The sequence below is a fragment of the Hyla sarda genome, chromosome 4, assembly GCF_029499605.1.
Source record: "Hyla sarda isolate aHylSar1 chromosome 4, aHylSar1.hap1, whole genome shotgun sequence".
Lineage (NCBI taxonomy): Eukaryota > Metazoa > Chordata > Amphibia > Anura > Hylidae > Hyla > Hyla sarda.
Genome location: NC_079192.1, coordinates 132,246,210 through 132,273,005, shown reverse-complemented (window position 1 = coordinate 132,273,005; position 26,796 = coordinate 132,246,210). Strand labels below are relative to the sequence as shown.

General features: G+C 38.2%; 1 protein-coding gene across 13 annotated transcripts in view; it reads right to left on the bottom strand.

Moving 5' to 3' along the window:
- Positions 1-1,461: 1,461 nt before the first annotated feature.
- The window catches only part of BNC1 (basonuclin 1), a 212,186-nt gene continuing 186,851 nt past the window's right edge, over positions 1,462-26,796 (bottom strand). For 6 of the 13 annotated variants that reach the window (XM_056572153.1, XM_056572149.1, XM_056572154.1 and 3 more), the window contains 5 exons: positions 18,745-18,811; positions 16,478-16,580; positions 16,157-16,392; positions 9,218-11,112; positions 1,462-6,133 (listed from right to left, as the gene is read on the bottom strand). In XM_056572153.1, the coding sequence (XP_056428128.1) occupies positions 5,455-6,133; positions 9,218-11,112; positions 16,157-16,392; positions 16,478-16,580; positions 18,745-18,753 (2,922 nt within the window). In that variant the 5' untranslated portion in view covers positions 18,754-18,811 and the 3' untranslated portion in view covers positions 1,462-5,454. Of the gene's footprint in view, positions 6,134-9,217; positions 11,113-16,156; positions 16,393-16,477; positions 16,581-18,744; positions 18,812-25,203; positions 25,647-26,158; positions 26,198-26,796 lie in introns of those variants that run through there. The other 7 variants (XM_056572151.1, XM_056572150.1, XM_056572157.1 and 4 more) reach the window with 5 other exon arrangements.

The window sequence follows — 26,796 nt, the reverse complement described above, 5'->3', positions numbered from 1 at the left end:
TTCTGCACTCAATACCTCATAACAATTTTTTTTAACCCCTTAACGATAATGGACATATATTTACCTCTATATCCGGCTCCTGCTGTATAAAGCAAGTTTAGGAGCTAAGCGTGCTTTATACCTGGTGGGTTCCCAGTTGCTATCAGGAACCAGGATGCGACTAATGCCGGACATCGCTGATCGGACCAATGTCCAGTATTAACACTTTAGAAGAACGAGAGAAACCTCATCCCAGCTAGCTCAGTGGTTGGATCGGGACCACTGAAATGAAATCGTGGTGTCCTGATCAGCTGAGGGGATGGAGAAAAAAAAAAATAGTAAAAAAAACAAAAAAAAAACAAAACAAGATAATAAATGTGAATTAACCCCTTCCCTAAAAGTTTGAATAATACCAATTTTTCTATTTTTTTCTATATTGTAAACAAAGGTGGTGTTGCCGCCTGCGTAAATGTCCAAACTATTAAAATACAATATGTTACTTAAATTGTATGATCATTGGAGTACACATCCAGAATTGAATATAATACCATTACAACAAAAATGGTACAGATAAAAACTACAGATTACGGTGCAAAAAATTAGCCCTCATAATGTATAGGGGTCAGAAGAGCACAATTTTAGGCACTAATTTTCGTACAAAAAGTTATAATTTTTTTAATGTAGTAAAATAAAATCTATACAAATTGGCTATCATTATAAACCGCATAGACCTACAAAGTTAAGAAAATTTAAAAATTTTTCCAAAAAGTGCACTGATTAGAAATGGAAGCCCCCAAAAGTTACAAAAGGTTGTTTTTTAATTTTATTTTGCCCCACAAATAATTTATTGTTTTAACGTCGATTTTGGGGTAAAATGAGTGCTGTCAATACAAAGTACAATCAGTGGGGAAAAAAACAAGCTCTCATATGGGTAGGTAGATGGAAAATTGAAAAAGTGTTATGGCTATTATAAGGCGGGAAGGAAAAAAACAAAAAAAGGTGCAAAAAAAAAATAAAAAAAAAAAAAACATTCTTAAGGGGTTGAGCACAAAGCCGCAACATAACTAAATGAAACCGTAAAAGGGACTAGAGACATTCTGAATGCACTGTATGTAGTTGTTATAGGGGTAAAAATGAGTATTTCTTGTGAATTAAACTTTAAAACCATCAGGACCCGTTCTGTATAGCAGTAAGTGGTTTTCTCATTTTATCGCAAAATATTCTTGTGGTTCCCATTTCCAGCAGTATATTTTTTTTCTTCCCAGCAAAAATATTATAACTAGAAAACAAATGACCTTATTATATAATATTACAAACACATGTAATATATAAAAGTAATTATTACCAGCATGTCCCCAAAGAACTGTATACTACTTGAGAGAACAAACTGCCATGACCAAGCCATGGGGGGGCATTACCTCATATAGAAATCATATTGCCATTTCAGAATAAACAGAAGTAATCAGTGTAATGTGTGCAAGATTTTATTATTACAAAAAAATGTACATAGGGTATACAAATGTAGCTATTGGGAAACACTTTTTTTTATTTAAATAACTACCAAAATACAATATATATTTTGAAAGAAGTAGAAATTGCCTTTCTTAGAGCTGTGAAGAAACTGGACCACTCAGATTTGTGTAACAATTAAATACAGAATACTGTTCATTTCAATGCCATCTCCTGTCAAACAAAAATAATCAGAGAAAGCCAGTAGTAAGACATTATTCCTCTAAGATCTCAGTCACAGGGCTGAAGGCTACTAGTTGCACATGCCATATGTTTCAGATTAAGCACTCGTAGTAATACAAATTAGATCTTTGTAATTGTCTATTATAGAACAAGTGTAACATACATTAGGGGTGTTCACAAAGGATGTACAGTAACATCCCTATACTTTAAATTTGTAGGCACTGTGTCTACCACTGCATGGAACCCCTGTATAGCACCTTATTCTTCCCTAGCAGCAGTGCTTCTAGAAAATAATACCCTGGTAATACACATGTAGGACAGGGCTGTGTTCCTGAGCTCTTATACTGTATCCATTTAACTATACAACTACTAATTTTTCTCGTTGACATGGTCCATCAAATGTTACCTTTTTAAAGAATCATCTCACACAGGATTATATACCCAAAATCACTAATAGTAAAGGACTCTAATTGAATTTTAAATAGTATGATAAAGTCCACATGGCATGGTCTTTTTGGTTCTAGACTGTACAAAACAAATTATTGCACATAAACGATATTTAGATACTTGCCAGTTTCAAACACATTTAGGGAAACTGTAAGAGAATGATACTCATAGCATTTATTTGTTTTGGGCACATAGAATGACATCCTTATGCTATATCTGGAAAAAGACAAAATTCTTCTGTAAATGAGAAATTATGAAAACAAGAAAATTGGCACTCTGAAATAATATGCATCTGTAGGTCTCAGAAATGCAGACTTGTTCGGGCTCATCTCTGAAAACTGGTAAGTAAAGGGATTTCCAAAAGTAATGAAAGCTTTCGTTTTCTAACCATTGCTAGAGGGTACAAAAAAAGAAAGAAACAAACTACATGTATAATCTGTCACTTAGGGCTTGTTCACACGGGCAGATTTTGTTTCAAACTTGCATCAGGTTTGCTGCTGCGAGTGTGAAGGGACGGGTTCTCCGCAGCAGATACTCCATTGTGGAAAATCCATCACAGACCCCATTGAAGTCAATGGGGTCTGCAGCAGATATTCAAAAGTGGAGATTCTGGTGCCCCTTTCAACCAGCTGCAAGTTTGAAACAAAGTCCACTTGTGTGAATGCACCCTTAAGGTAACATTTTTGCACTGACTGCCCCATCGTCCTTAGTGCATGCTGCTCATGGTTAGTCCAATATATTTCTGTATTCTCCCAAATAGGTTTTATTACTTCTTAGCAAAAAATCAAAAATAAAAATTGCTAGAAAATGTCTGATTGCCTTAAAATGTGCCTGTCATTATACATGACATGTTTAAAGGACAGACCAAAAGTTTTGATCAGTTGGAGTCCGAGTGTTTAGATCCCTACCAATCTCTAAATACAGCTGGTTGAGGCGTACTTCACTTCCCGGATGGCCATAATCCCTGTCCAGTTGCAGGGGACTGGCTCCATAGGCTCCCGGTACAGTCTCCTGCAACTGGACAGAGATCATAGCTATCCAGGGAGTGAAGCTTGCCTCACCCAGCTATATCTAGAGATTGGTAGAGGACCAATTAAAGCTTTTGACATTTCCCTGCAACATGTCAAAAGTTTTGTCTAATGACAGGCATCTTACACTTTACACAGACTGATTTCAAGGGACACACTCCCTGACAAACGCATGTAAAAGGCAGTGTTTCTACAGCAACTAATCAGTCTCAAAATCTTGCAGGATTGAAAGGGTTGTCCAAATTGTCAGATATTCCAGGAACCCGCCACGCATCCATAAACTGTGTCTGTTATAACCTGACTGAATGGCAATACCAAATACCTTCTATAGACAAGAGTGGTCTCCCTTGTATGCAAAAGCAAGCCTGGGGTCTGAGAAGCAAAGACCACCCCAATGAGTGAAGTATGAGGAATCACTATAGCATTTTATAAACCATAATCTTGGAGTTATCCTTCCTGGGTAGGATACAATACTTCCAATTTAGATGCATTATCAAAAGGATTTCCACTGCAGCTACAATGCAAGAACTTGCATACCAACTGGGCTCATTCCCAATAAGTTAAATATCAACAAAACTGAAATACTGCTACAGACGGCAACAAATTAAATCAATTTGTTTTAAATTTTTCATATACATATATTTACAGTACAAGACAACAATTTCACATCTCCAGTCCTACTGGAATATTTAGAATGAATGAAAGGAAATCTTTTGACTATATACAAACTGTAATCAATATCATGCTTCTGGAAAACATCTGTCTTTTCCAATTTAAACAAAGAAAAAAACAAAAACATTTATATAATAATAAGACATAATATATATATATATATATATAACATAAGTGAACAGACAGCATTTTAATACAAATGCCTGGAACAAGTGCATAGCATACAAAATAACAAAAACATTATACAGTGACATGGCTGAAGTAACACGCTATCAAAACTGTACAAATCAGAGAATGACGTTACTACTTACACAGCCCACTATTGTCTACAAAAAACGTGAACGCTTTTTATTTTGTTCAGCTGGCATCATAACAGAAGTGGTTTGACCATTTTATGTGTTTTTGTGCTCAGTAAATGGAGTTGTTTGCACATCCTCTACTTTGAAATGCATCATTGTTTCGTTCTTTCAAGATCATGCTTTTTCCTAGGATGAAAAAGATGCATTAAAAAGAGAGCAGTGAGTGGCATGTTCCTTATTGTTTTCTAAGTAGAAATCCATCTCCATATCATTTAGCAGCGCTTTGCATTAGCACTTTCACACCGCAAAAAGCTTGACAAAATGCAGTCACACATGCATTCCTTGCATTCTGTTAAGAAAAACTTTAGTTCAGTGAATTTCCACCTTTCATTGCCATGTTTTTAGATGTGCTGATTAATTTCTTAACATGACATTTGCTTTTTCTGATGTAGCACTCCAAAATCCACTGCATGGTTAAAGTTTTAAAAGATGCAGCCACCACTAGGAGGCACTTACTGCATACTGTTTTACAATTGAGTTCAATGTACAAACAGTATGCAGAATGCTCCTATACTGGCTGCAGCGGCTGCAGATATTTCAACCATTTTTTTTTAATTTTTTTTTATGAGCATATGATTTCTAGTCCTTTTTTAGAATACAAGGGCTCCATCTGCTATAGATATATTAAAGACATTAATAAATGCAGAATTTAGAACATCTTTACATGGGGAAAACAAGAGACAGACCAGAATGTATCAATCTGTCCAAGACAAACTGGACAACTGGAGTGATTTGCTCATAGCTCAGCTTTCATTTTCCCAAACTTCATTAAGATATGAAAGAGGAGCGGTGATTAGTTGTTATGGGCAAATCTCTTCAATTTGTATCTTAGACAGATTGATAAATCTGGGTCAACATGTTCAAAGATGGACAATATGTGTTCATGTCACTTACAAAAATAAAAAAATAAAACACATTTGACATGTCCTAGAGACAGGTCAAAAGTTTTGAATAGCCAGGGCCTCAGTGCTGAGACAGATTGGCTGAGAAGTGCTTGGCTCCACAGTTCTCTGTCAATCTCTGTCTCACAGCAGGAAATTACGCCATAGACTTACATTGGAGAGGCATTGTACTTGGGAGCACTTCTCCTGGCTGTATCTAACAGCATTGAGACCCTGACACATCTAAACTTTTGACTTTTCTCTAGGACATGCCAAATGTTTGTTTTAAAGTGACATCTCCCATTTAAGGTCTACTGTATAAAAATATCAAGTGCCTTCAAAAGTATGTTCAAATTAGGAAGTTGTTTTCTTTATTTTAAACCCTGCATAATTGTACTAAACAGTACTTGGTGACTCAAATAAGCTTCTGTGCAAGTTAGGATTTTGGCTATGTCTGTTTCGGCTTCGCACAGAAGAAAACATAATGTTGCAACCAGTCACCTTACATTTATGCAGTTGCCTCAGATGTACTGTTTTGTAATGGGCCCTGAATGTCCCCTTGTTACTGTACATTTTTTGGCAGATGTGGCAGGTTATTGGCATACCAGATGGCATATTTGAAAAACTCTGCTCAGCTTTACAGACCAAATTCAAATTGTGGTAAAGCTCTTCCTGTGGTATGAAGCTCAAGCCTTCAAAGTTTTCATCACTATCTTCCACTGGTAGGTTACCTTCTTCACTACCTCCGTCCGAGTCCCAGGAGGAATGTGAACTGCTTGCTGACTTGACACTTGAGGTTGTGCTTAAATCCAAGACAACGCTGTCATTCAAAGGATCTGCACCAAAGCTGTCCAAACAAGGCTCTCTGATCTTACTCATGGGATAAACCAGACTCCCTGTCCGATTCATTCCTTTGAAGATCACAGATGTCTGTCCTGGGTTTTTTAGTGGGGATTCCTGATAGTGATCCTTGGTCATGTCTTTCAAAAGATAAGGTATATTGTAAGGATTGTTATGTAGTTCCAAAGCATCTCTGGTTAGAAGCTTATGATGAAGGTTCAGATTAGAACTGTGCCTGAAAAACAAAAATTAGTAGTAATTGAAATTTCAATATATGCACAGACTGAAACAACCTGCTTCAGAATTTATTAAGGTAAAATATAACATTGCCTTGAAAAAAAAACGACTAGGGAGGTTTTATAATTCCTGACACAAAGAAAATAATCTGAAACAAGGTCTGCACAAATGGTTTATAAATGACAAAATACAATATCCCACTATAGTCTATATTAGTGGTGTTTAACTTAAAAAGCCATGTATGTTAGTCAGGGAGGAGAGGACAAGCCAAGAGGCGTACAAGGCAGGGAAGCACCATCAGCTCCAGAAAAATGGTACAAGGAAAGGTTTGCCTTTATACCCTACCAGCTATCCGATAGCGTCTGCCACTCTTAGTAGCAATATGACTGGACAGATTCCCATAAAAGTTTTCTTATTTTCTATGGTTTTTCTGTACTTCTCCTATACAGACTAATAACATTATAAACTAGAAGCACACCCTCAGTCTTGGCATAATTTTATCCCAAAAACTGGCTTTGCCGGTTCACACTACGTTTGTACTATACGGGTGCAAGATCCAGTTGAAAACCAGCTGCTCCCGTATCTCAGCCGGATCCGGATTTATTTCAATGAGCCGACCGGAGTCAAACGCTGACTCCGGTCGACTCATTTTTGCCCGTGTGCAGTTTTCCCACCGGACCCAAAACCATTGTTTACCACAGTTTTAGGTCTGGTTAGAGAACTATATACAGGGCAAAAATGAGCTGACTGGAGTTAGCATTTGACTCTGGTCAGCTCATTGAAATGAATGGGTTCTGGACAGATCGGGCCGGGATACGGGACCGGATGATTTTCGCTCCTTCCAACCGGATCCGGCACCCGTACACTACAAACGTAGTGTCAACCCAGCCTGACATGATTTGCAGTTAATGGGCAGTGCTGCTGTAGTACAATCCAAAATGCAGTGTAGATTACCAACCAGTCTATACTATTACATACATGAATATTGCAATCTGATAAAAGGTACAAAACAAGGGGGGGGGGGGGGTGCAGAGATCCAGCTGTACCAAGGTCCTGATATCTGAGGTGTTAACCCCCATCTACATAAGAAGACACCACTATTATAAATGGCTTGTGATAATGATGGTGCCCTCGGAGATTTCAGGAGTTAGGCGGTAAAATCAGTGACTACCAAAGTTTTAACAAAAGAAAACAATTGTGCAATCTTTTGTATGAACATAAATAATTCACAATATCTAACAGATGAAATATTTTAGAACCTTTTTCTATGTAAAGTTATGCCTTTTAATAGCACAGTTTTGACTTTTTTTTTAAAAAGCAGTCCAAAATAGAAAAGCATGTAACATGGGTGTAATTTAATCGTCATATTTACTGTAAAGTGCACTTTAAAATTGTGGTTTTCTTTGAAATTTCCCCCACATGATATTTTTTTGTTATACATTTTATGGTAAAATGAAAAGTGTAATTACAAAATACAATTGGTTGTGCAAAAAACAAGCCCCCATATGGGTCTGTGGATGGAAAAATAAATAGGTCTCTTAAAAGGCAAGGAAGAAAAAAACCAAAATGACCCGTGTTCTTAAGGGGATAACAGCAATAGATAGAATAGTTTTTCAAGTGTGCATACAATGCATTGTTAAATAGCACCCTAGGCACATAAAAATATCACATCACTTCACAACACGCAATTTTGCACACAAACAGATACAGTTACAAATAGCAGTAATTCTCCTGCTATTTCTCCTTCTGTATACTTGGCTATCTGAAGCAGTTGCTAAGCAACTGTGTCCTAGCCCGATTCCAGACTAATGGATCAGGTAATTGTTGACTGGTTAGGCCTGTACCGACTGGGTTCATTTTTATTAGTTAACTATAGACAAGTGTTGATTATGCCTCTCCAAGTGTTGGTCCTAATTAGTTCCATCTGTTTTATTCCTTGTCTGTTTTATAATTCCCGCAAATGTTATCCTGACATTGGATAGCTGGAAGTCTTGTTTTGTGGGTCATGTGTTCTCTTGCTCAGTGCCTTCTGATTGTTTCTTTTGCCATCATTTAGTATAGGGCTATTTCAGAGATATTACAGGGCAATGGGGTTAGCTTTCAATTTAGGTTAAAATCTAGGGAAAGATTAAGACTACTTAGTTAAGACCTTTACAGTTTCAGTCAGCAAATGGTGAGTTGTAATGTCATTCTGTCACCTTCTGATATTGATATGTGTTTGTATTCTTTTCCTTGCTACCCATTCTGTTCTACTCTATGGTAAGTCCTGGGTGTATCTGAATACTGGGAGCCACAGGAAAAGTGCAAGGGGCTTCACAAGCCTATTCGAGCCATACCTGTGTTGATAAAGCAGGCTGCTGTATATCCACAAAAAGAAAAAACAACAAAAATCGCCCTTGTAATCCCTCTCCTGTGGCAGTGTGCAGAAGACGTACACAGAGCCGCCGTGGGCAGGCGAGCCTCGAGTGTCAATCAAAAGCATGACATTGCCAGAGAGGGGATGCGGCCCAGGAACATAGCAGACCCTGGGCCCCGCCTCTCCAACAGTTAAGCCGAGTCCAGGAGGGATTACAAAGGGTTTTGTTTTTGAGAATATATTAGCCTGCTTTATCAGCACAGGTATGGCTACAATAGGCTAGTAAAGCCTTAGTGCACTTTGTGTGCAGATTCATAAGCCTATTTTAGTGATAGTTACACTTTACAATACATTCCAGCCATCATCATTACAACAGTAAAATAAAAATACAATAAATACTATTGTTTAACCAACTTGTGGATATAACAACTTCTGTTTCTGAAGGAAAAAAGTAGTCCAAAAATTACAACTAAATCTGTCACCATATATACCATAAGGGCTGTTTGTGGTAGTCTGTAAAATTCCATGTGACTGCATATTTGCTGATATGTTGCTAAGTGATGGGACGTCATTATTATGTGCCTGGGGTGCTATTTAAATGCTACATTGCATACACATTTGAAAAAGGCTTAGGGTGAGTCAAAACGAGTCATGAAGATTGATTGATCTGATGGAACGTGCAGTAAACTCAAATACACTTTTAATATTTATTAAATAGATTTTTACCTGTCTCTGCTCCTCCGAGAAGGGAAAGCAGCATTGCAACCATTGATTGTACATAAATGCATTTCCTTTGGGTGTACATTTTTGTAATGCATTTTAACACTGTATGGGTTTTTAAATGCTTTCTTACAGATCTCACAGTGGAAACGATTTTCATCCTTGGGAACATCTAAGTGCTGATCTCCATGTTCCAAGTGTGTAGAGTCACTCAAGCTAGGGCCTTTATTAGATATTGCACCAAAAATGCCCCTGTTGAAAGGGGAATTTCGAAATTCAATACTGTCCTCAGAATCAGCATGTTTTGGCTGTTCTCTATTATATAGGGAGGGGTCAGCCAGCTGCCTTACAACATTAAAGTGGTTTGAGCGTTCATATTTATTTTCACTGGAATCCACTTTCAATGTTGGCCCTTGAGTGAAGGGATGAAATTCATTCTCAGAGTCAGAAGATGTATTGTCATAACTTTTATCCACAGAGTGAGAATTCTGGTCTTCTCCATTTTGGGAATGGAAAGAGATTGAAGAACGAACATGATCCGTCTCAAGTCCACCTGGACTTTCAGCAGAATTTTCAACATTTCTATCAGAGCTCTCATATACACTGGAATCATCTTTATTTGGTGAGAGATCCTCTTCAGAACCCATGTTTTCTTCACTTTCTGTTGGGTTATCCACAGATTCTTTCTGGATTTTGATTGGCATGCTTGATTTTCGAGATTTCTTTTTTGGCATGTTATCCAAATGGAGATCTGCGGATGCTATCTTATCACTGATAGATGAAGAAATGGCTGGTAGGGAAGGAAGCATTCCGGGAGTGTTGGCAATTTCAGCTGGAGTAACAGGACTTCGATAGAAAGGTAAAACTGGCTGAACAGTTTTCAAGTTAGGAATGAGAACACATGACTGTCCAAGATTGGGCAGGCCAGGTGGCATCTTTGAGTCAGTGCTGTGAGTTCCATAGTTATTAGGAGATCTGTTATCTAAGCAAGGACTTTTGAGTCCCAGCCTTTTGTGATCCTCAGGTACAGAGATAATGAGTCCATTCCTAAGATCTTTATCTCTATTATTCCTATTCATTGGCATATGAAGTCGTGGGTTGGGATTAGAACTGTGCCGATTTCGGCTGCGTAGTGAACTAAATACCATATTGCAGCCCTCTATGGTACACCTGTGCTTAATCTTCAGATGCACTGCATTGTAATGTATCTTTAATGTTCCTTTGTCATAAAAGGTCTTTTCACAAGCAGTACAGAAGACCCGGCCCTTTCTGGGTCCAGTGCCATTTCGTTCAGCAGACTTCAGTTTATTTTCAGGAGAGAGTGGAGTCATCTCATAGTTTGTCAAGGTGTTGTGTGAACTGGAATCACTTAATGGACTATCATCTTCTGCTTTGGTGACGACATCCTGAGCACTTATGCTGGACTCATTTTCTAAATTAAATGATGCAGAACTAGAAGTCAAGAAGCTGCTTTCAGAGAATGATATATGGGCATCTTGTTTGCTTTCATTCCCTCTATCATGACTTCTTTCAGTAAGTGGCCTTTCAGGTGGTGAGCCTATGAGAGGGGGAGGCACAGGGCTGAAAAACTGAAATGGTAATGTGAATGCCATGTTATTGATCATGTTCTCAAATGGATGTATGGAAGATGGAGACACTTTCTCCAATGGGTTAGGAACTATAATAGGACTATTCCTGGGGCTGCTGCCTTCAATAAATGATCTGATGTCAGAATTTGCTCGATTGCTGGGAACAATCACAGAGTACCCCTCTTTCTCGTGGATTGCCATAAGCTCTACAATAGATTTCGTCTCTCCAAAACGAAGAAACTGCTGCAATGTGGCTAATTCTTCTTCAACAGTCATGATTGACCAGTGATCCAAGACTTTTCCAGATGCATCCTAAAGTCAGTTTTATTTGAGAAAAAGAAAAAGAAAAAAACAATTCTTAAACACACCTGAATAGTGCTTGAAAGTTTATGAAATACAAATGCACAAATACAATACTAAGCAGGCAAAATATTATACCAAAAACATATTACGTGGGGAAAATACTAATAGTGTGTGGTTGCATGTGTGTGTATGCATGTGTGTATGCGTGTGCTTCAGTAAAACGGTATGTAGCTATTGTTTCCAGATTGCTTACTCTAGAAAGAAACAGAACAGTGATCTTTAAATTAGCATTTGAACATTTTCCTTTCTGGTTTTCTTACTTTATATTTACTTTATCTACTTTCTAAAGTTTAGGCTCTTTTCACACCATAGTGCCTATTTGCTGCATGTGCCTTTTTCAAGCTTCACTTTCTCCTTATGGTTGTTTCAACTGTGCTAAATGTATCATATCACACAGGGCCTTCCCTACCCAGGACCTTTGAACCCAGGCAGCATTTATACAGGGGCTGCATTGCCGCCACAAGATATTTTTTTGGAATTTAGTTTTTTTTTTATTTAATCTTAAATCAGTTTGCACTATGGGCAACATTTCCTGCGTCCTACAGCAGCCTTTTAGCACATTTTTTTTAGGAGGAGGCGTATTGTTCTCTGCTAAGAATGTTTCCCTCTAAAGGTCCTGTATGTCAGTATGTGCAATGATGTCAGAAATCAGCACGCACACCATCTTGGAGCAGCTAGGGAAGGGTCCTCCAGAGCGGCAGCTGCAGCGATGTTACTGTCTTCAGGAGGAGGTAGGTGCTTTCACAGATGCGAAATTTAAAAGGCATTCTACCTAAACAACAATTACAGCATATACAACTATAATTGGAATAATCTTCAATGATGGTTTTATATAAAAGAATTGCTGTTTAGGTGGTTTTCGCCCAGGCCCTCTGTACAGTATTGCAGATCTGAAATTTAAAAGCAAACTGGTGCTTTCTGATGTATTTCTGTGCAGGGGCCAGACTTAAGATGCTGCAAGCATTTTTGGTGTTGGGAATCTAATGTGTAGTATCTAATGGGAAGCAGTAAGTGGTGTGTGTGTGGGGGGGGGGGGGGGGAGGGTTAGTCTAAGATATAAAGGAACCATAGGGAGCAGTCAGTGTGAGGGAAGGGTGCAGGGGAAACAGTGTGACAGAGGGGCAAATCACTGTGGGGCTCCACACATGGGGAGTTTGTATCTAAGTGAGAATAGTGCTGAAGTGAGATGTTTAAAGACGAGTTGTGAATTTATAAAGTCATCAAGATGTCCTGGACTGGATGTTAGTTAGGGTGCGTTCACACTGAGTAATTCAAGACGAATTTACTCAAGTAATTCCTTTTGAATTCTCTTCTCCAAATTAATGCACATCTTCTCTGCCCCTTGACTTTAATGTTATTTCTGCTGTCCTGTTCACACAGCGGAAATTCTGCTAGCAGAATTCTGACGCTGAATTCCTTTCTGCTTGAAGAAAGAACATGTTCATTCTTCAAGCGTAATCCGCGAGCAGAATCCAATAGAAGTCAATGGTAAAAAAAAAATTCAGATGGAGTAGATTAAATAGCCTCCTCCTTCATTTCTCTTCATTTCCGCATGGAAATTCCACTTGAATTCCGCTTGATGGATAAAATGACAGAAGGCAACAATTTCCTGACCGAAATTATTCCTCGTGAATTACTCTTGAATTCCTCAGTGTGAACGCACTCTTGATGCCGAACAAAGAAGATGTCCCCTGTGATTTACTTAGAGAAGAGGTCACCTGTGATTTACTTAGAGAAGAGGTCACCTGTGATTTGCTGGTTGTTCTTGTAATCACTTATATGGTCAGCATTTTTTTTTTACTATTCATTTGTTATATATCCTATCAGTACTGTTTGAGGGGGGCAGAGGGGCAATAATTCTGCCAGTCTGCCCCTGGTCAAAATGGGGGGATGGCAGCATTTTATTTACTAATGTTACGCCTTGGACAGAAATAGGCTGAGCAGTGGCGTGACATATTGAGCCCTGGGACTGGTCTTCCTGGTGCCAGGGCTAAATATGTCACACTGCAGCTCAATCTATCATTGGCTGAGACAGGACATCGCTTCTATATGCGATTAATTGAGCAACAATATGAACAGGTTGACCACCAGCAACCAGGAAGACAACTTCATCGGAGGACTGGAGCAGTCATACCAGGGCACAGAGGTAAATCCTGGCTCTTGTTTTCTATGCCAGCAGCCTGGTGATGTTTACAAAAAAGTGATATGCCCCCTTTACGTATCTATAGGCAAAAAGGAGTCTAATTTCTGCCTCCACTCAGGTGTTTCACAACAAGTTTCCATAGAGTAGTATACAATAAGAAATATTGGGGGTCATTTACTAATGAGCTCTTGATAATAGCCTACAAGGTAATTTTGTCTGTACTGAAGGGGTGAATGAGAATAAAGTTGTGACATGGTATCATATGAAAAATAAAGGGTATGGAAACCTATTCTATATAGAAAGAATACACATTCTGAATATATTATTGAGACCAAAAGTTTAACTTTTACTCAGTTTTACCAAATAGGTCAGTCTTAAAGGGTATTCCAGGCCAAAACTTTTTTTTATATATCAACTGGCTCCGGAAAGTTAAACAGATTTGTAAATTACTTCTAATAAAAAATCTTAATCTTTCCAATAGTTATTAGCTTCTGAAGTTGAGTTGCTGTTTTCTGGCTAACTGCTTTCTGATGACTCGCGTCCCAGGAGCTGTGCAGTTCCTTTGGGGATATTTTCCCATCATGCACAGCTCCCGGGACGTGACATCATCATTGAGCAGTTAGACAGAAAACTTCAGAAGCTAATAACTATTGGAAGGATTAAAATTTTTTAATAGAAGTAATTTACAAATCTTATAAAAAGAAAATATATAACTAATCCTTCTAGGATTTTACCCGGAAGGGTACACAATGAATGCAAATATAGTATAGAGAAATTTCAATTGATATAGATTTTATTAAACATGTATAAAACAATTGATAAAATTGTATAAAATTTATGTAATCCTGGCACAGATATATAAAAGGTGAACAATCCACTGGGCCCTAGGGGTATTGATCACACCTTGTTCACCTTTATATATCTGTGCCAGGATTAGATTAATTTTATACAATTTTATCAATTGTTTTATACATGTTTAATAAAATCTATATCAATTGAAATTTCTCTATACTATATTTGCATTCATTGTGTACCCTTCGGGGTAAAATCCTAGAAGGATTGGTTATATATTTTCTTTTTATATTATTTATTTCCGTCCGTTTGGGGTTTCGGCATTTAACCAACTATATCCTCGGATTGTAGATTTGTGAGCTGCACACATTCTTTTCCTTTTTAATTTACAAATCTGTTTAACTTTCCGGAGCCAGTTGATATATAAAAAAAAAGTTTTTGCCTGGAATACCCCTTTAAAAGTGCTCTCCAATGGAATGGTCTATTAATCCATAAAATCAAGTAGACTTTTAAACTTCAGAACAAACACACATATTACTTGTTTAAAATGCAAACTGTACATACTCCTTTTTGGACTTAGAAAGCAGATAACACATAAAGAGGATTTCTCATCTAAATTTAAATGGATCAATTAAATATAAGGATAAAAGGCTATGCAATTCTGGTTTCACATTAGCAGCACATTTTATTCGAGACCAATCCCCCCCCCCCCCCAGTGTAAATTTAATAATCTTCCAGGCAACTAAGGATCGTGGAATAAATGAAGGCGTATTGATCTATAGCCAGCATCCACAAAGCACAGCTGTAATTACACTTGAGTGTTGGAGTTATATCAAACTCTGGCCTTGTCTAACTTTTCCCAATATCTACAATAAATAATTTATCATAGGACATGTATTTGATAGCCTACTGAGATTTTTCACAGTCCATGAAAGCCTTTCCAGGTTGATGAAGAATGTATCATAATATTTTTTTCATGCTGTAGAGGTTTTGAGATAATTGATTCCATATTTTTAATCCCAACACTAAAACACAAGATTATCCAGATCATTAAATATTGATCTGTGTCATGATATAAGACCATAATGGAGCTTTGCATAAAAAAAACATAATTGTAGCAAGCAGTGGGAAGAGCGAGAATCTTGCAGGCCATTTCATTATAAGAACTTAACTGAAGTCCATTGTGCTCTTACTGGGTGCAAATAGGACTTACAAGATGATCCTAATTGACTGAAAACTAAATGATTTACAACTGATTTACAGTTATTACTGGAATTGGTAAAGACAACAAATGACTGAAGTCAACAAGATTTTACTGTATTTGCCTTGCATGTAGCACTTTGTTTAGTGGCAATAAAACAGCACCACCACAATGCTGTGTGTGAGAGGAGCTGCAGGTAGAACCATTTTAGAAAGGCTTTAGCCCATTGCTTCTGATTTCCTCATTGAATGCTCCTCAAAAGTCATGTACTCAAGATTTCTAAACATTTACATACTGGACCGCACCATGGCTGTTATTTGCAGCTCAATAATACTACCTAATGTTTCCTTTTTATTGACAATAGTTTAGCGACAAAGGTACACAAGCACTGTATAGATAAATAAATAGATAGATTAGATAGATAGATCGATAGATAGATATACAAGGAAGCAAAGCAACACATCCCAAGGAAAATGCAGGGGTGCCGGCAGGTGACAGTCCAGGTCAAGACATCCAACAGTGTAGGAAGAACCCTTGCAGCACTGCAAGATAATGAAATGTGTAGCTTTATTTTATCATGTGTTCAAGGTAGGACATTTCAGCTACCCATGTAGCCATTTTAAAGCATGATAAAGGCTACATAGGTAGCTGAAACATCGCATCTTGAACGTATTATAGAATAAATCTACACACTTTGTTCATTATCTTGGAGTGCTGCAAAGGTTCTTCCTTGCCTAGATAGATGTGACAAAGATAGATATGACATAGATAGATATAGATATGAAATAAATAGATATGATATTAGATAGATATGAAATACATAGATCCAATTTTGCCCATAGCTACTGCAGAAATACCTGAAGTACATAACCCCGGATATAGTCCTGGAGCGTCCAGTCAAGTGAATGAAGGATCTGAATGACCTCTTCTTGCTTTAAGACACTGAAGAGTCGATCAAGCAGAATTTTCATCCGAATAGGAATGGCTTGAGTTCCATAAAGCATAAGGCTACTAATATCAAAGACTACGCTGGACTGAACAATTTCAACTTGACTGGTGGGGTAAAAGTGTGGAATCCGTAGCTTACTCAGTGCTATATGAAGAATAGAATAAAATATGTATTAGAATAATGAGAATAATGAACTTCTAAATTAACTAATGTAACAATTAACATTTACCATGTGCTACCCATCCATGTCGGCACTGTTCACACTGACGGGGATTTATTTTGCCAGGTTTGAATCCCAAACAGATGCAGTTTACCAATGTACATCTTATTGTCTACAAAATAAGCACACTGAATATTAGATTTTAATACCACAACTCAGAAAGCAGAACAGTGAATTCTGATTTCCATTATAATCATGATTTAAGCTTCCACATTTTTCACTTATTCATCTTGGAGCTTACCACCTTATTTCCTGTAAGTAGGCAACTGATGGTACTGTTATCAAGTACAGACAGACACTGTACTAAGGAGATCAGTTACAGATAAAATGGACATCAGTAACAGATTATAGAGCATTTTCATACTTTTATAGCTTCCAAGTGCAATGTAATGATCACTTTTCATTGTCATGGTACATGTTACCCATCTGGATGCCTTATGCAGGATATAAATACTGTAATCTCCAATATAGTAAGTTTCAAAGTCAGACACAAATTTACAGACATAATCGCGAGTTCTATAAGTTGTACGGGATAGAGAACATGTGTTCTCAGGGATGTTTCTATACAATAAAAAGATGAAAAAGGTGATAATCTATTTCCCAAACACAAAATTCTTTATAAATCATTTCTAGATAGGCGATTTATGAACTCTGCATTGCCAGTGAGGGAAGCTGCATTTACACAACTTTGTCGATTAATGAATCTGAAATACACGTATCTTAAAAATGGCGACAGGCTGACTTTATCACTGGTTCCATTGGTGACTGAGTCAAGGAATTCCTAAATGTCCCATATTGGAAGACACTACACCCAGCTGTATGGTAACAAGTCAAAGCTGGGAATGTATAATAATCCTCTGGGGAAACCATTCTTGTTTAGAGTGGAAAACGGATTATGGCGGTGTAAGAAAACCAGTCTCATGTTACCCCTATTAGCATTTCATCAGCAGCACTTCCTACAGGGGTTTAGGACATCTGCTAAAACTGTGTACAACTGATTTATAGATTTACATGATCAATAAGTGAAAAGCTGTATAGAAGTGTATGGCTCAACTACACTACTTTGACAATCCTCATGTTACATTGCATTTAGCCTAGGACTACACAAAAACAGGCGAGTTTCATGAAAAAAAATCTAAATTCTATTAATGGGTATAAAAACTTTATGCAAATATAATGCCCCCCCCCCCCCCCCCCTTTCATTGTCAAGTTGGAAGATTTTTTTGCAAATAATTCTGAAGGGGTTGTCTGGTTTAGAACAAAAACATTTTCAAATGCCCAGGGATATTCATAGTTTGAGGGGAATTTATGACCCTCGTCTATTAACCAGAGAGGAGAGCAGCTACAAAAGAGCTTCTCTTGCTCTGGATGGCCCAGCCATGGATTACTGTGTGTGAATACCTATTGATTGCAACTAGAATGATATAAATCTATATTTCCCTTGGTCATATAGGAAAACTTTCTGCCACATTTAGACTACAGCAGTTTGCTGGTGGTCCCAGCATGGATCTGCTCATTACCGGAGGTCCTTTACAGAGCTCAAGTCACTAGCCTTGCCTACAGTCATAGAAGGATGGATAGAATTTCCAGACTAACTTCTATCTTACTAACATATCTGAGCTGCATTCATGGTATGTTTTATGCAAGTTAAAGTGTACCTCTAATGTTTTTAGGACAAATGACTATTGTACACAATGACACCGTGCAAGATACCAATTTTTCTCATTTTTGAATTTGGAGCCTAGATACTTTAACAGAAGCACTGTGGTCCCTGCTTCCACTTGTAGCTGTGCAATAGGAGAAGGAGCATCCCACACTGGCTCCCTAGCACCCACTCTTGCTCTATCTCTTATTGCACAGCTACGAGCAGAGGGGAATGGGCACTACAGGGCCTCAGTTAAGGTACTTAGGCGTGCGCAGTGCTGTACAATAGTCATTTCTCATACATACATTGGAGGTACACCTTAAGTATTGGTGACTATATGTGAAGTTTGGGTACATGGCTGACATACAGCAGGCTGGCATCCATTGGTATTTCAGGTGGATATGTTTTGTGACATCTGGTGGCCACTTGTCATAAGCAAGTGGTCATATAAAACAACTCAACTAAACAGCAGACAAGTCATTGATATAAATGGTGCTTTAATATTTTCACACACATTCCTGGAAAGCAGCATGACAAGTATGTGCAAAATAAATATTTGAATTTATCAGTATGAAGCTACTGAAGATAAAGTGTTAAAATTGGGGGGAGAGAGAAAAAAACAAAAACTTACCTCATTCATTTTGCGCTTTGGTTCAGTCCCCACAAACAGCTGAATCTCATTCCCTGGAATGCACTCACTAACACACAAAACAGAAGGTCAAGTTACTTTCTGAAAACACTTCTTGGCAATGCTTCCTAAAGCAGCTACCACCCTCATTACAGATCTTCCCTCGGCTACAGCTAACGACTTCTGTTCAGTATCAATAAGCCATATGTACAGAGTATATATCATTTATTTGGGGCACACTTATGAAGCTGGTTTCATAGCCAATAAAAAAGCAAGGTCATTGTCCTCCAGCAGTGCTTAGAGTTTTACTTGTCTCCACCTTAGGGTGGCCACACACAGCCAACAGTTGCATTCTCCACTGACTCCCCCACAAACATCCGTGCCTGAGGAAAGAGTAAACGCCACTGCCAGACATCTCAGACTGTGCTCATCACCCAAGGGAAAATCAGACACATTCTAATCCAGCAAGCCCCATCTTTCTTTACCCTCACAGCAGACATCAGAGTTGGGTTTCCCCCTATATACAGTAGGATCATCCTGCATTTGAGAAACTTCTAGTTATGTATGTGATTGTTGTGTGCCATAAAGCTGCATATGGAGCCCATTGGTTCACCAGGCAAAAAAGTATATCCTGTATATGTTTTTCTTTTAGCAGGATCCCACTTATTGAACAAATAGTTTATTATAGAAGCACAGAAGGTTGTCATGAGAAAAGATTTGAACATTGTTAGACATCTATACAGCTCTGTGTCATCATTTCACATTTATTACAGAAGACAATGAGGTAGAAATCCTACAGTATTAGCCAAAATCATCTAAATCAGATAGAATACTAATTCATTTGGACATTTCAGTGATCTTGACCTCTATAAACTGGTTGGAGTCTACAGTGGATAAGAATATGACAATGAATAGGAAACCGTAGTAGAATTCCAATGTTATAGCTTCTGTTAGGGGGCGCTCGTTCAGTAGCCCAGCCAAGAAAGTACAGTGATCCCTCAACTTACAATGGTTTCAACATACAATTGTCTTTTCTGGACCATTGTAACTTGAAACCAGACTCAACATACAATGCTATGGAATCTGTGAAACGTGTCAATGGCTGGAAGAACCGACCAATCAGAATGGATATCTCACTGGTAAAACCCGTGTATTCCTAAAGTGCATGCACTGACTGGTGTCTGGTAGTGCCCCCTACAGTACAGGGAGGTATTACATGTTCTGTACTCTTTACCTCTGCCATGGTTAGTTGCTCCTTTGGACACCAGGTGAGGGCGGCTCAATTTTCCTTTTTTTTAGGACACTGCGTGTTCTGTACAGGACCCTGAAGAAGCTACATAGACCAGTGCTTCCCAAAGAGGGTGCCTCCAGCTGTTGCAAAACTACAACTCCCAGTGTGCCCGGACAGCCTTCGGCTGCCCGGGCATGCTGGGTGTTGTAGTTTTGCAACACCTGGAAGCACTCTGGTTGGGAAACACTGAAATAGACAGTGATTTACAGCTGCCAGCAGATCTTTATTACTTTTATATGTAAGGATTTGCTTTATCTGCATTAGTTATCTACTTAGTTTTCTTTAATCCTCACTTTTTCCATTTTTTGGATGACATTTTGGTGGCTTCAGAACCAATTACCAGGTTTCCATAGAGTTCTGGTCTCAACATACAATGGTTTCAATATACAATGGTCGTCCTGGAATCAATTAATATTGTAACTTCAGGGACCACTGTAATATGTGAGATAGACAGACACGAAAGGGAAAATACTGTAGTAGTGGCATGTCTGCAACTGCAGCGTTGTTGTACAATTACCATTAAAGCTGTAGTGTAACCAAAGGATCTGCTGACCTCCAGCTTTAAGATGCGATATGACTAGCTCTTATAAAGTTACCACAATCCTTGTGTGTGTTTGTCAAAGTCTGTGTGGCATACAGAAAGCAGACAAGCATCCCACACTGCTGCCTCCTGGTACACTGAAAGCAGACTGCCACTCCTAAAGGCCAGGTTCATTAGTAAGGTCACAGGGACAGGTTGTGGTGCTGTGTAACGACAACCATTAGTCGAGTGGCATCTGACGTTGGGAGATCTCTCTATTGATGGCTAACTAATAAATATTACTGAAGAGAATCTAGTAAGAAAAGCCTCAAGCTATGGGTCAGGTCTAACCTGTCAATGGCAGATCCAATTGACAAGTAAAATTAAAGAGAGTCAAAAAGTATGTTTGCAAGTGTATCGTTTTGTCCGCTGTGATCACTTAGTGCCAGGGGTTACATTTAGTACATATTTTACTTCACTGTCTGCATATTTTTACCAAGAACATGGCAGTTAAAGGGGTATTCCAGGCAAAAACTTTTTTTTTTATATATCAACTGGCTCCGGAAAGTTAAACAGATTTGTAAATTACTTCTATTAAAAAATCTTAATCCTTCCAATAGTTATTAGCTTCTGAAGTTTACAGTCTAACTGCTCAATGATAATGTCACGTCCCGGGAGCTGCGCATGATGGGAAAATATCCCCATAGGCGCTGCACAGCTCCTGGGAGGTGAGTCATCAGAGAGCAGTTAGACAGAAATCATCAACTCCCCTTCAGAAGCTAATAACTATTGGAAGGATTAAGATTTTTTTAATAGAAGTAATTTACAAATCTGTTTAACTTTCCGGAGCCAGTTGATATATATATAAAAAAAAGTTTTGGCCTGGAATACCCTTTTAACATCATCAATGTTAACACTTATGTGTCAACTTACACTATAACTCCAGTTTTGAAGCTGCAACACATGTATGTTTTCCTTCTATAGAAGCATTTTAGTACAATAATGTATTTTCAGGTCCAGTGTACACTAACTGCATACAAGACAAAGATCTGTCACTGATGACTAATGGGCAGACAATCAAGTTGATCTAAGAACACAGCCAATATGTCTTACAAATCCTAAGTAACAACATTTGGCTGTAGTCAGGTAACCCCTAAACACCGTGGCAGACAAAATAATGACACAATAGAATTTAGAAGGCAGACCGACCATAAGATGCAACTCATACAGGAAAGGATGAGCTCATCATTTGGTCCTGAATCACTTCCACTCACCAGGGTCATGTAGTAATCTTGAGTAACTACACAGACTGCCCTATCACATGCACCTAATCCAATTGGTATAGATACATTCATTAGCCCTAATATATAATCAATTGCACATTAGATACGACATTTAATATACTGTTTTCTTTTTACATGTGAAGCATGTACAATACATGTAATTTATAAATAAGTAGTCTAACCAGTAAAAAGCATTACTATGTTTTTTTGGACGTGTCACCTATGTAGAAATGCTGCATGTTTTTGTTTAGTATACTAAGGTTATATTTACTCATGGAACATTTGTTGTAAATATTTCTGTGACTGAATATCAGGTTGTTTCTGCTGTATGTGCAAGGTTTTGTTTTATCTTTTTACAAACCTTATTCAGATGTAGACAACAGTTGCTGACATTTCTGCAACACATCTGCCACATGTGGACATTTTCTGAAGTGGTCCAGGCTTTGGATGAATAAGGCTAGGTTCACACTGTGTTCTTGGCCTCTGTGGAACATATACACTGGGAGAAAGCTCCTGATGTATATTTTAAACAGTGGGATCTATCACGCATAGACTAAGACTGAATCTATTGAATGAATAAATTGTGAACTTTTTCCATGATTCATTTAAATAACAATAGCCATTACAGCCTATGGGCAATGGATGCCACTGTTTGACATCTCTTTAAAGTACCTGTACCTTCTTCACGCACTGCATTCAAATATCACAATAAATTGTGGCAGAATGACAATGTCCACTTTTTTACATTTGTGCATATAATCTGATCTATAAAACAGCACCTTCATCTGGTTGTTTGATGTGCGTATAAGTATCTGAAACTGAATGGAATTTGTAACATAAACATGGCACCAAACTTATCAGACATGATAATGGTCTGTAAAGTTAACACTACTACTACTACTAAAATGTACTAAACAAAGAAGTCACATTTTATGAAATATCTAAAAGAGAAAAAAAATCTTAACATCTTTAAGTAACTTTGAAGGGTTAACTGGCCTTTGCTACCAAATGCAGACCTTAAGAATTTTTAAAGATGTTACTCTGTGACATGAGAAGAGGTCTCTTTAAATACCAGCAGAGATGCTTGTTAACACATAGACCAATTGACAGAACCTGTCAATTAGCAATTCTGCTTTTCTTGCTGATGCCTGTACAGTTACCTGCTCATCCATCACATGACTACAGCTGGTTGGACCATTGTTGTCACCCTGTGTCTAAACACTAGACATTTGGTCCATGCATCATTAAATGCAGTAAGAATGTCAATATCTTCAGAGATCTAATGCTCTTATTTACAAGGCACATAAAGTAGAGTAAAGATCTTGAAGTCATGCCTGAGGTGTCAAAGTTTACATGATTGTTTCATAATCTGCATCAATCTGCAAACTGCAAATACATACACAGTGAAATCTGGTGGGAAATGATTACACAATATCTCAATTCTTGTAGAAGCCATAAAACATTATCTGTCGAAGATTTTCTATAAAACTTAGCACCTGCTCAGACAGACAGACTAAGATGTCACGATTCCCGTAAGGAAGAAAATCAAGTCAAGTCAAGTCTCTCCTAAGATATACTGCCCCTTATCTCCCCCCCCCCCCCATATTGATCACTTCAGTCTAGAGTTGCAAAACAGTTTAGTCCATGCAAACAAATCTTAAGATCAAGCACCCCACTTACTTGCTGAACTAATCAATAGAGGTGTAAGTTTTGGATGAACTGACCTATGCAGCTATGCCTCTGATCAGACATGGCCATAATGTAGAGAATTACATACATGCCAGGGCCCTGTGTGAAAAAGCATGTTAACTTCAGGAAAGGAACTTAAAATCAGTGGTAAATTATGCATGTTTAGGAATTAGGATAACATTTTAGCATTCTATGGGGGGGGGGGGGAGTAGGCAATTTAAACTGGTTTGCAAACAGACATGCACAGGGTTGGGGGGGGGGGGGGCACACCATTATCCACTCTAGCCTGTAATAAACCCAGAAGTTGAGACAGTGGCAGCTCAATGGTAAGAAAAGAGGAGCAGTAGAGAAGAACATGTTTCTACACTGCCTTTGAGAAAGTTTGGCTTCCAGCTATGCACTGATTAATATCAGATCTCCTCCTTTACTTGCCTCTTGACAATCGTGTCACATCTGGCTGACAAATCCTTACAAGCTTATCCAAACCTAGGCAGCCCAGATCATGCTCCAGGACTTGCTAGAAGGAAGCGGTAACACCAGCTCTGTACTGATGTGCCATCATGAAACTAATGAAGCTGACTTCACTTGTAGACTGCAGAAACACGAAGCAGCACAACATGCCTGGAGGTCCTTGCAACATAGATGTTAGCTCACCCAAAAGATACAAAACACAATAAGCTTTCCAGTTCAAGAAGCCAAAACAGCTACATGATTCCGGGCAGTGCAGAAGAGTAATGTAAAAGGAGATAATCACAGATTAACATAACAGCAGAAAGACACCTCCGTGCAGGAGAAACCGGACAGTTTGTCTCTAGATTGCACTTTCCATCTCCAGCATTACGTCAAACTAAGAAAATGGGCTGGGCACACCTATCTTAATGGATACTGCATAGTTAAAGCCATCTATCAGTGTATTGATTGTTCTGTACCATGTTCAGTGGAAAGATTGGTTTCCTATCCACAACTGCAGAAAAGCTGAACATAAAGCAAAAAAAAAAAAAAAAAAAAAAAAAGAAGAATGAAAAGGAGGGAAAAAAAATCTCGACAAGCTTTCCCATAAAATAGCTGCTTTTTAAAAATGTATAAAGTGCTCTGGTAAGGAGCATATATTTAGACCATTAAGTGTTACGACAGTAGAGTGCACTGAGAATACTCTGTGAAATTAGAACTGAATAGAACGGAGAGCCCACACTTGTATCATCCTCATCACCACCACCACCACAGTGCTTTCAATGCAAAGGGACTACAGGACTAAGTGTGCTCTAAGGGAGGACAATAGCCCTCTTCAATAAAAGGATGGGATTGTATGCATAATTTACAGACACTGATCACCAGCCACTAATAACGCTAAGAACGACTATAGGAAAATTGGTTTTACTGTCTACTCTAAAGAGCACTCCTGCATCATAATAAGGACATTAATGCACTTGCTTAAAGCACTTTATACAGGACTCCTTTAAAGTTACATAGTCACTTATCAGCATTAGCGAATGTAGGGTTAAATGAATTCCGAAAACTGCACAATAAAACAGAAAATGATGCCATGTGCCGGCATCTCAGTAAAAATATATAGTTAAACAATATTGAAAGTACACATTTATGATTTTCTATCTATTGTAAAACTGCAAAACTATTTGAGAATAAAAGAAATGAATATATTTAAAAAAAAGTTTCCTTACTTTGTCCATTGCTAGATAGATATCATGTCCCAGGCAGTTCCTCATTCCCTCAATGAGTACTCCAGCTATGTACTTTAAGTGCACTCCTGTCTGTACAAGTACTAAAACATCACACGCCTTCTTAGCCTTGTCTGAATATGAGCACCTCAAGGTCTGATGAATACTAAGACTGTGCACAGGGGAGTGGAATGAGATCCTCCCACTTGGTGATCTGTGGGCCCTCCAAGTTTGTGTCTGCCTCGCTCACCTCTGCAGCATGCTCTCACCTCAGTGCCCTGGTGTGCTCTGTTCCAGCATGCTCTCTCAGAGTCACAGGGCAGTCCCCTCACAGCTGGCTTGAAGAGGGCATGACACTCATCTTTCACAGAGATTTGATCAAAAGGAATCAGAGGCTTGAGGCACTCCTGATGCAGTCTAAGGAGATTCTACCTCAGTTCTGGCAGCCTAAGTAATGCATTAAATCAATGCAGCTGACCTAAGGCCACTTACCATTTTTTTTCCCTCTGAAAACAGAACTGTGTATAAACCACCAGCCTTATTTCGGATTAAAATTACTTGTTCGAACAAGTGACCTAACCCCACCTAAACTAACTCCCCAAACTAAAATTTGTTCACTGCTTTTCTGACATCTAACAATAAGATGTGGCAGAGAACAGGAGTTTGAACATACGTTTGTAAATACTGCAAATCATTTTAATACAAATTCTACAAAATGCTATTCTTTAAAACAATAACGTTTCTTCAAAGTATTTCTGTTGAAGCAACATCTTAAAATGTACATGTCAGTCTGCTATCCCTGCACCTGTCAGATCCTGAATTACTGTACACCTAGGATCCTTATTTTTTTTGAGAACACAAAATTTAACAGTTAGGGGAAAAAAAAGTGAAATATTTGCATTCTCCTGTGACTTACAGGTCACGACCCATATGACATTTTAATATTCCGTTATCTTACCTGTCAGCAGAGCACCCATGAAATGCCAAGTATGCACAGCTAGAAAGATTTATTTTTTGAAGGAAAACAAAAAGAACATGTTTCAGTTAAAGACTTTTTTATTTTTCTTATGCTTGTCTTCTTAAAGCAGCTGGTCTTCTAGGAGTGAATGCTTAGTTAAAACACAATAAAGACGTAGGACTGATAGCAAGTTTTTCTAAGCTGATAAAGTTTTTTGTGAGAGATGATCAGTAAATTGCCTTATGAATGTTTGGTAACTGTAAATGATCAGGTGAAGGTTAATGCCCTATACAAAACACGTCAGGGAGACCTGGTTCGGTACATGCAGAAGCTCAGACAGGGGATGTCAAAGTTTTAAAAATCAAAAGTAACTGTTCCAAAATACAAAAAACAACAGGTCAGATCCTTTTACACAAGTAGATGATGGATAATATAGGACATAGATAGGCAATTCTTTACTTTAATATTAAATAGCTTAGTATCAGAAGGGTTTGAATGAATGAACAGACATACACTGTCAGCAGCACATTCCCAGTTTACCTGGGGAGAGGGATATGTGGTGAGCCCCCATTGTATGGCGGGACCATGGGGTGTAGTGATATAGGTAGCAGGGCCAGATGGTATTAACACCTGGGGCA